This window comes from Eubalaena glacialis, chromosome 14 (assembly GCF_028564815.1).
Source record: "Eubalaena glacialis isolate mEubGla1 chromosome 14, mEubGla1.1.hap2.+ XY, whole genome shotgun sequence".
Lineage (NCBI taxonomy): Eukaryota > Metazoa > Chordata > Mammalia > Artiodactyla > Balaenidae > Eubalaena > Eubalaena glacialis.
Window position 1 is genome coordinate 35,303,321 of NC_083729.1, and position 11,284 is coordinate 35,314,604.

Sequence of the window (11,284 nt, forward strand, 5' to 3'; positions counted from 1 at the left end):
CACTTTGTATTCCAATATAAATTGATAACTTCCCCCAAGGTCTTTGCTAAATTTGGGGGCTTTTCCTACTCGAGTTCTTTTTGAGAATACTTTATATTGATTTACCATCTAAATATGTTGTGTCCGACACAGATATGAATTACATCAATGTTATGTATCCATACATTGCTTTTGATGCTTTTCTAAATAATGCTATTAAAGTCTTTTCACAAAGATTCAAACACTTTGCCATGATTAATCTGGTTAAATCCTTCATTCATGTAGCACCAGTTTTCTTATCTTAGAAGCCTGGCTTCTCTAGATTCCAGAGCCAGGCATCAGATCCATGAACACTATGAAAAAGATCTGTGTGAACCCCACCCTCCTGCCATATTCAGGAAATACCCAAGAACCACATGTGTCTTTCTGGCATTGAAATTGATTTCTTGTTAAGTTGGGAGGTCTCCCACATGCCTAGCAAGTGACTCCCAACCTGTTTGCTGACATACCAGCTAATCTCCAGTGACTTCAGGAAGTTTTACAGGGTCTCAAATTCACATAATTTAAATTCATTTAAATGTATAAATGTGGGTATTTGCCATGCAGCACTTTGGTGGAGATATAGTTCCAGAGAGGTTTTAGGATATGTCATTTGACTTCAGAAGGCTACTGGAATAATTAAAATACTTTGTGAAAATCATTGAAAACTACACCTAAGGTATTCTGAATTTATTAACTTTAAAAATAAAAACCATGTGAGCAGAAAGCTAGTAATTCAAAAAGTACAATTGAAATTAAATGTTTTAATACAGAGTGTAGGAGATAAAAGTGATTTTTGAGGCTCTGTCAGCTTTGGTGTGAACTGTAAGACCTGTGTGATTTATCTGCAGTAGTTTATTGGAAGTAATCAAATGCTTACATGTGAAGCCAACAAAATATGGCATTTGGTAATTTTTTGTTTGAATTCCCGGTGTTAGTAAAACCTAAGCAGAAAAAGATCACTGTCCTCTTGTTTAAGGAGTCAGATGATTATTGGATCCAGCTGTTTGGAGGGAGTGTGATGTTGGATAACTTTTCCCCAAAAATATTCTTTGGAGATAGGAGTTTTTTTAGGAGACCTCCATGTGCCATGGGTACTGAAGAAGCAGCCCAGGAAAACTGTACTCTTTTTGTACACAACATGGAACCAATACTTCATTATCAAAAAGGAAGTCACTCTAATTAGGGACACTAGTGACTTGAAATAAGGCCCGAGGTTGTGGTATCTGTTTCAGTGTCTTTTAAGAGACTGTCTTTCTTGGAAGTGTAGCACAGGTAGTACTTGGTGCTGGTATCAAAATGGAGAGACCAGCAGGATACTCCCACGTTCCAAGTGCTTACCGTTTCCACTGTGGTCAGATCTCTTTAGTTCCACAGTTCTAGCTCCCAACAAGATAGTGTGAAAAAGAACCAAAGACCTGTTCTGAGCCCTGTTCAGTTCCAGAGGCCGTGGTACTGCTCTCTCTACTTCAGGAATTCCCAGTGAATGGCTACTCAGAAGACAGGACTGGCTACTATGAGACTATTTATCATTCAGAACTCTAAATGCTTTCTAATAGTTGATGTGTTCCTTCCTAGGGACATTCCAGCTATATCACACACCTTGACTGGTCTCCAGACAACAAGTACATAATGTCTAACTCGGGAGACTATGAGATCCTGTACTGTAAGTATGAATGCTCACATACGGCTGAGATGTGCCTGTCAGGGGCAGTAAAGAGCAGGCTGCCTGGCATCTGAATTGCGCAGCTACTGCACGCTGGCCCCTCTGACCTGAAGAAGCACGTGCCACTCGGAGCTGGCTAAGGAATGAGAATCTCACAGTAATGAGTTCACTTAAATGTCATGAGAAATTATTCAGGGGGACTGATCCTGCTCTGAATGGTTCTGTATTTAACAGCTTTTCCTGGAGGCAGGAAGGAGTACAATGCATGGGCATTTATGCTTTTTAAAGAAAAAACAACTTTAGTGGGAAACAGTTTATAGTTCTATAAACCGTGTTAAACACTTTCTTTTCCTTTCAAGTGTGTCTTAATATTTTCAGTGTATGGATTATAAATACAAGTAAACGTGGCTAGTTTGAGTCAAGGTGCATTTTCAAATACATTTGTACACAAGCACTATGATTATACTTCCTGTTTCTAAATTTAAAGGGGACATTCCAAATGGCTGCAAACTAATCAGGAATCGATCAGATTGTAAGGACATCGATTGGACGACATACACCTGTGTGCTAGGCTTTCAAGTCTTTGGTAAGGACATTGCACTTGATGGGAAAAGGCGATTTGTGGTGTTTATATGTATAATACTTAAATTTCTAAATGAAAAATAGTCTACATGTGTTTTTTTCAATTTATTTTTTATTGAAGTATAGTTGAATTACAATGTTATGTTAATTTCTGCTGTACCGCAAAGTGATTCGGTTATACATACATATACATACTTTTTCATATTCTTTTCCATAATGGTTTATCAGAGGACATTGAATGTAGTTCCCTGTGCTATAGGACCTTGTAGTTTATCCATTCTGTATATACCAGTTTGCATCTGCTAACCCCAAACTCCCAATCCAACCCTCCCCCACCCTCCTCCCCCTTGGCAACCACCAGTCTGTTTTCTATGTCCCTGATTCTGTTTTTTTTTTTTTTTTAATAAAGATGCAGAGTGTATTTTTTTTTAAATATCTTTTTTGGAGTATAATTGCTTTACAATGTTGTGTTAGTTTCTGCTGTATAACAAAGTGAATCAGCTATACGTATACATATATCCCCGGATCTCCTCCCTCTTGCGACTCCCTCCCACCCTCCCTATCCCACCCCTCTAGGTGGTCACAAAGTACCGAGCTGATCTCCCTGTGCTATGCGGCTGCTTCCCACTAGCTAGCTATTTTACATTTGGTAGTGTATATATGTCCATGCCACTCTCTCACTTCTGTTTCATAGATAAGTTCATTTGTCTCATATTTTAGATTCCACATATAAGTGATATCATATAGTATGTCTGACTCACTTCACTTAGTACTATTTAGTGTTATCACTATTAATGCACAGTTCAGAGAAGTTGAATGTATTAGGATTGAGCCAATATGAGGTTTATTCTCTGCAGAATTCAGCAGACTTTTGGTCCCCAATAAATATGAAAGACAATTAAAAAGGAAAGGCATTTACATAATAGTATAGATTGCCTTTCACAGTTTTTTCCTCCAAGTGAAAATTGAAGCTTTCAAATTTGTAAAGGCATTTTCAAAATAACAGCTTTATTGAGATACCATTCACATACCATATAATTCACCTATTTAAAGTGCACAATTTGGTGGTTTTAGCATATTCATAGGATTGTGCACCCGTCATCACTATCTAATTTTAGAACATTTTCATTACCCCAAAAAGAAACTCTGCCCATTAGCAGTCACTCCCTCCCTCCCCCTTCCACAACCTCCCAGCAACCACTGATCTTCTTTCTTTTTCTAACGATTTGCATATTCAGGACAGTTCATATAAATGGAATCATGTACTATGTGATCCATCGAGACTGACTTCTTTCCTTCAGCACAGAATGTTCAAGGTTCATCACGTTGTAGCATGTATCAGTACTTCACTTTATGGCTGAATAACATCCCTTTGTATGGCAATACCACGTTCTGTTCATCATCAGTTGATGGACACTTAGGTTGTTTCCACTTTTTATTATAAATAATGCTGCTATGAACAGTTTTCGTGTAGACATGTTTTCATTCTCTTGGGTTATACCTAGGAGTGGAATTGCAGGGTCAAATGGTAACTCTGTGTTTAACCTTTTGAGGAACTGCCAGACTGTTTTCCTAAGTGGCTGCACCATTTACATTGCCACCAGCAGTGTACGAGGGTTCTGTTTTTCCACATCATTGTCAACAGTTGTTATTCTTTTGCATGTGGGTGTCCAATTATCCCAGTACCATTTATTGACATATAAAGGCATTTTTAGTAGACATTATTTAAAGATAAAATGTGGAGATCATTCCTAATCTCATGTTTTGGACATTTCTAGAAATCTGTCCTTTGACAGTTTTCTCAGTCTTCGCCAATCTGTGGGAATCCTTCTGAGAAAGTTAGGATTAAAAAGAGATGTTATACTCAGTAATTAGAATATTGGATACGGATGTGGCACCAGTACCTAAAGCAATTCCCAAAATATTAGGTATTTTTCCTTTAACAGTGTATCTCTGCCTTCTGAAAAGTTGGACTCTCTCCTCCACTCTCATGGTAGATCTGAACATTTCTTTATGCTGTGTGCATTAGAAAAATAATCCATTATGGGTACTTTTTCTAAATACAGCTGCTGCTGAGATGAAGAAGCCTACCAGGCTTGGAAGAAATTAAAACAAAATAACCCTGACTAGTCCATAAACAAATTCATTATTCTGGGTGAAGCTGAAGCAGTGGCCAATAGCTAGTAACTTACCTTGTTATTTTAGTGAAACAAACAATATTTAATTTACTTATTAAGAGATGTCAGTCAAGAAGTGTTTCATCTTTAGTGAATTTACCAAAAAAAAATTGTTCTCTAGAGCAGTACTGAACTACAGGAGGCCAGCATCTCAACTGTTATATATTGTATATTTTTAGTCTAGTAGAGGTTTGTGCTAATTATGTTGAACATGACCACCAGTGCCTCATAATGATTCAGAATAATTAAATTTGCTGTGTCGACCTTTGGACATAAGTAATAGTTTATGGAAACTCCTATGGATAACATGATAGACTAGTGGATGGCCTATACATTTCCATTAAGAAAGAATCTCCATGAGGTTTTTTTTTAAGTGCCTGCCTGAAAGGGAACAGAGTCCACTCTGAAGAATTAGTGCTATGGCATTGTTTCTGCACTTTGCTACAGAAATAACTGAGAATTTCCTGTCCAACTGGAAACTTTAAACAGGAGGAGCTTATTGTCAAGGTGAGACAAGCTAAAACTAAAATTATTTATTAGCACCACCTGCTGGTTACTAGTGAGTATTTTTGAGTCTTAAAGTTTAAAGTCTTAAATTTTCCATCTTGAGGTTATTTCAGTTTCTTTATTATTAGATTTTGGATAAAATTTCATCATTTGAATGAAGTATTGAGACACTAAGAAATCTTTAAGGGAAATTTAGCAGCTAAGAGTTTGAACACGGATGAAAATTAAGATTCTAAAATAAACACACGTAGCATGGCAGTTGTATTTTTCAGGCTAATTTTTCTACACCCCCCCCCCATGTTTCCATATCAAAGGTGTCTGGCCAGAAGGATCTGATGGGACAGATATCAATGCACTGGTGCGATCCCACAATAGAAAGGTGATAGCTGTTGCTGACGACTTTTGCAAAGTCCATCTGTTTCAGTATCCCTGCTCCAAAGCAAAGGTAAAATCAACTTAATAAAAACTAGTGTTATAGGGCCTTTTGTTTGGGGATAATTTTTGTTTGGGGATATATTGTGTCAATGGTGGGAAAATATTCATAGGGTTACTAATTACTGTCTGTGATACTACAGTGCATGGGGGGAGGGAATAGGGCCATCTGTAAGCATCCAAGCAGGCAGTGCTTGTCTTTTCCTTCCTCATTAAGGTAAAGGAGAAGACAGAGAAGCCACTTGATGGTGTTTTATTCATTTTTGTTTATTGTCTCTTTTTTTCATTTTGATACCTTGGCAGTTTTAAATTTCTTCTAAACATATTAAAATATTTTATTTTTGGTACATGATCAACATTATGACTCCTAAATCATGTATAATCTTTCCAACCTAGTAAATTCTCCCCTAGCCATCTCAGTAGAATAGTCACTGAACTCTAACAAGTATGCAGAAGAGACATTTTTTTTTACAGTCTGAAAGTACAGCTGTCCAATTACTTGTTTCTCCCATATAAATAGGTATTAAAAGGAAATCACTGCTAGCTTTATTCCTCAGAGTCAATGACTTGTGGTTTTGATCTGAATTACCTGTTTCACAAACTGAATGATCTCCCTAACCTAGTCACCTCCATTGCTGTAAGTAGGCATGTGAAGAATGAGTTTAATTCTCCTATCTGATTTATTTCATGTAGGCTCCCAGTCACAAGTACAGTGCCCACAGCAGCCATGTCACCAATGTCAGTTTTACTCATAATGACAGTCACCTGATTTCAACTGGTGGAAAAGACATGAGCATCATTCAGTGGAAACTTGTGGAAAAGTTATCTTTGCCTCAAAATGAGATTGTAGCAGATACCGCGCTCACCAAAGCCCCCATCTCTTCCACTGAAAGTGTCATGCAGTCAGATGCTCCCACACCACCTCCTTCCCAGCCCGTAAACGAGACAGCTGAAGAAGAGAGCAGGATAAGCAGTTCTCCCACGCTTCTGGAGAACAGCCTGGAGCAGACTGCGGGGCCCAGCGAAGACCACAGTGAGGAGCAGAGTGAGGGGGGCAGCGAAGACCTCGGTGAGCCTGCTTGTGAAGAGCCGGCCCCCGAGACGAGTGAGGGGCGGAGTGCAGGCGCTCTTCCCGGGGACCAGCGAGACCCTTCACCCCTGCCCTAACGCCAGGACTTCAGCGCGGCTCGCTTTTTCCTTCAACTGCATGATGTGCTCTTGCGATAAAGTTCAGATAACAGGCCAGAAGTGATGGAGAATCACTATTGATGGAGATTTTGGTTTCCACGTAATCTGTTTTCAATAGTCTTATCTTCCGTCTCTTAAATGCAGTCGACCTAAAGGTTCGGTTTGATGTGTGCTGAAAATTAACCAAACATAATAGTAGGAAAAGACTGAAACATTAATTGTGTCTCAGAAATTACTGTGTACGTGAGTGGTATGATGTTAATACTGGAAACAAAAACAGTGGTTGTATAGATTTTAAATAAACCCCTCATTATCTGAGCAGGTTTTCTTCAGGAACAACCAGAGGCATCACAAACACTGTTACTCATCTGCTGGCTCAGACTGTGCTACTTTTTTTTTTTTTTCCTGATGCTGAAAATCAGAAAAACAAAACAAAAACCAAAAAAAACCTTCTCTTACTGAGATTCCCTCCCACCCCAAATGTCTAGTGGAAATTTTTTAGTCAAGAAAAACTTCATTAGTGCCATGAGCAGTGGTGTTGCCTTCTTCTTAAATAATAACACCCTTTTCTTAACGTAGCCAGCAGATGTCCAGATGTGCTTGTTAGTCTACCGTGTAGGTGCTGCCTTTTCTAAGTCAGAGTGAGGAACAGTCCCTTAATTTCCTGTGCGCGTATCTATTTTATCTTAGAACTAAGAAAGCAGTGGTTTGTTAACGAGCTTTTAATGTATGTTAAACCATTGATACTCCGAAATAATGGATTCCTCCAAGGATTCCTTTACTGGCCTAAACATTTTCAAATGTTTGGCATTCAAGTGAATGAACAGAAGAAACCGCACGCCTATAAAATTAAACTTGGCTAATCTTAGCTTAGCCTTCATCATAATTTGCTCCTTCAATAACAGAAATATTAATAAAGTTTAAATGATTGAATTGGTGCTTGAAATTCACTGGTTTAGCTGTAATTTTTATACAGATTATTGAGGGATAAAATACTCAACAAATTGCAAATTCTTTTTTATATAAGTGTGAATAATAGTCACAGGCATTTTTTATAAATTGCATACTTAACAGACCTGCTACACACAGTGATTTTTCTCTGGTGGAGTTGCTTTAAGCCTTGCAATTCTGATGTGGCTATCCTCTGCTGTTTGGGGGCAGTGCATGTGTTATTATGCATTGGATAGTTGTTTTTTTAAGTTTTGTCAGATGATTATGTTTTTCTTAAGTATGTGTTTCCTATTTTCAAAATAATTACTGACAAATATGCATTTCCTATATATTTGTTTATACTTTGATTATAAAAAGACTTTTATTTTTTAACTTGCAATGTTTTGATATCTTTTTTTTTTTTTTTTTTTTTTGGTTAGATCATGTTTAGAAACTTTGGATGAGTTCAAAAGTCTTAAGTATGCAAGTGTTTACGTGACTGTGCCATTCCAAAGTGCATCAGAACTGTCATTCCCTTCTGTCTTCTCAGGAGTAATACAAATCAGGTATTTCATCATCATTTGGTAATACACAAACTTCAGTGAACTCCCAAGGACACTCACAACATTTGTATTCACATGCTGTATGTAAGGGTGTGGGTATGTGTGAAGGGGTGAGTGTAGACACTCTGTGTATCTCTATATAAGAAGATATGCGCCACATTGAAAATACTCAGTGTGTTATCTCTGTGTATAGATATATGTCCATGTATTTCTCTTTCCTTTTGTTTACAACTGTTCAAAAAAAAAAAAAAACCTCAAAGTAGTTCTCTTCAAAAGAAGGGAGGTAGACTCCAAGCAACCCATCATTTTTCAGTATGTTTGTACATAATTATCAGAGAGCAGCAGTAGTATCAGGCATATATATTTGCCTATCAGCTGTGGTGACCGAATCATCAGGTCGGCATGTGCTATATACCCTGCAAGAAAAATACTATGAGATGAACAAGTAATTCTAGGAGAAGAAAAAGCATTTCGTTAAGTACCTGGGGGATACCACTCTCCATGATAAGCAGGGAGTTTATTTGGGGACGTCAGTCACCTTTGGGGTTGCTGTGTACCATGAAATTTATATTCGTGATATCTTGGGTGGTAGTTTCAAAAGACACTACTAATACGCAGAAAGCGTTCCAGCTCTCTATTGCTGGCAACTACTGTTTAACAGTCAATTAAATCTGTGATAATGGTTGGAAGTGGGTGGGATTATGAAATTGTAGATGTTTTTAGAAAAACTTGTGAATGAAAATGAATCCAAGTGTTTCATGTGAAGATGTTGAGCCATTTCTATCATGCATTCCTGTCTTATGGCAGAAAATTTTGAAGATTAAAAAATAAAATAAGATGTTTCATTTGTCTCTCTAAATGTGTCTTGAGTCTTTTTTCATTTATGCTGCTAGTGTCCGTGACTGTCCAATCATCAGAAGACATGACAGTTCAGAAGGACACATTTATCAGTTGACCACTGCCACTGCTATGGATACAGCTATTCTGGAGTGACAGACGCCATCTCATGAAGTTAGAGGAAATTACTTCTGATTTATGCTTCCATTTAATAGAGAACAGCTTTGTTTTCATTTATTTCATGTCTACACTCTCTCCAGTGTTTAACGTTAGGTAATCCTGGTGATCCTGGTTACCTGCCTGACCCGCCTCCACTGCCTGCCTCCCCGGTGTAGCCTGCCGGAAGCCCTTGAACTCAGCGTCCCACTTTCGCCATCTCTCCCGTGTTGCTTAGTGACACATCCTCTGTACACCGCAACCAAAAACTAGCTGCTACAAATTTTTCTTTATGAAGCATTAGACTAAGAGTATTCCATACATTCCCAGTTTTACAGTCATGGAAATAATGATGGGGTTTTCATCATCATCTTATTCATCCTTGTTGACTATGAATATATGTTCACAGCCACTCGCATATACTAACCTGTGACAGGCTCTCTTGGGGCAGGAATTCCTCTTTCAAGAATTCAGAGACAAAACGGCTGACAGACACCAGAACCACCCCCACTAAACAATGTGATTTTTCTTCTTAATAAAAAAGGAGATCCAAAAAAGGAACCTCTATGGGGAAATAATGATGAATTAGATCTTGGACATATTGAGGTGTTTGTTAGTGTAACTTCTAGAAGGAACTAGGTTTCTAGCTTAAAGGTGGAACTACAATGAGAGTTTAGGACAAGGACATGTTTTTAGGACAAAGGAGACGGGCTGAAGGGCAGGTGTGCAGGACTTGGGTGGAGCGGAGCAGAGCTGTCGCTGGAGGAGTCCCCATGCAGCCAGTGCACCCCCAGACACCCCAGCTCGCAGTGATACGGGGCGTGCTGCCCTGTGGGCAAGGGGCGGGCTGGGGAGGTTCAGGAACAGGCCTGCGTTCACTTACCCAGATAACTGCCACACCAGGACTTCGTGTGTTATAACTTGAAAGCTGGAGCCTCTTCCACTTACACGAGGAGAAAGACATTCTTTATAAATGAAGGAAGAAGGAAAAGATGTGGGTGAAGGTTCAGAGATTTTTGGAAAGGAGATGGGGAAACAGCAGAGGACCTATGTCATCTCAGTCCTCAGTTCAGGAGAGGGTGAGGGCACTGCCCTTTGTAAAGGGGCAACTCCTGCTCTCCTCAGGGACTCTGATAATATTACATATTTGTGCTAATCAGTTCATCTTTTCCAAAGGAAACCTGAATTTCGACTCCACCCTCATTAATAGACCCCTACAGTAACCTCTGATACAAAGTAGACAAAGGAACTAAAAGAGAAAGAATCCCAAATGGAGAAAAAAAAGTTTCATTGTCTCTAGAAATGTCAGTGTGTTTCATTTCTATATCCATGGGTGACATCCTCAGGAGACCATAGCTTACAGAACTGAACACGTTTGTGTTTTTTGTTTTAATTTTACCAATCCAGAAGTCTAGCAGAAAAACTTAAGGGTGCCACTTCTGTATCTCAAAGGACAAAAACATCAAGAAATGTGGAAAATAAGAAACTGAGTGCTCAATGATCACAATATGGCACACATCCATAGAACGAAATGTTACTCAGCCATAACAGCTAACACATAATGTAACACTTAAGTGCTTTCCACGTACTAACTCATTCAATTCTTCCAACAATCCTGAATTCGATTATCTCCATTTTACAGACGAGTAAAACTTACAGATGAGAAGCCAGGTTACCCTAGTAGCAAGTGGCTGAGCCAAGATTTGAAGGCAGGTCCCCCTGCCCCCAGAGTTCCCAGGGCCAGCCCCGTGCTCTGCTGTGCGGCACTGCAGGAGATGCTCACTGCAGAACAGTAATTTAGTGATTATTAGTAACAAAAAGAATGAAATGGGTTGAGCTTCTTCTGGTAGGAAGGATTTGAGACCAGTATATGGAAAAACCACAGAAAGTGATTAGGCTTTGGAAAAGGCGTCTTTGGGCTCTGAACAGTGTCACAAAGTTGGAGGGACCCTTCCCTTGCACAAGTCCCCTCCTGTCATCCCTACAACTGGAGTGCGGGGCAGAGCTTCCAGGCGTGCTGCGGCACCTGCTGCCAGCGACTCCCTGCCTTTCCTGCCTTTGTTGGCTCCTGTGTCCTCAGTCCCTGATGTTCAATTTAAACCTATTTGTGTGGAGAAGCTGCTCCCTTATTTTCCAACCTTTGAGCAATTTCCATTTCACCAAAAAAGCAGCATAGTAGCTGCTTCCTTCACCGCTCAAGTGCTTCTTCCCCTTAATCCTCCAGCCCA

At 39.2% G+C, this 11,284-nt stretch overlaps 1 protein-coding gene across 3 annotated transcripts in view; it reads left to right on the plus strand.

The window, feature by feature from the left end:
* The window catches only part of EML4 (EMAP like 4), a 157,632-nt gene extending 148,748 nt beyond the window's left edge, over positions 1–8,884 (plus strand). For 2 of the 3 annotated variants that reach the window (XM_061168733.1, XM_061168734.1), the window contains 4 exons: positions 1,597–1,684; positions 2,172–2,270; positions 5,265–5,395; positions 6,076–7,933. In XM_061168733.1, the coding sequence (XP_061024716.1) occupies positions 1,597–1,684; positions 2,172–2,270; positions 5,265–5,395; positions 6,076–6,549 (792 nt within the window). In that variant the 3' untranslated portion in view covers positions 6,550–7,933. The other variant, XM_061168735.1, reaches the window with a different exon arrangement.
* Positions 8,885–11,284: the final 2,400 nt, after the last annotated feature.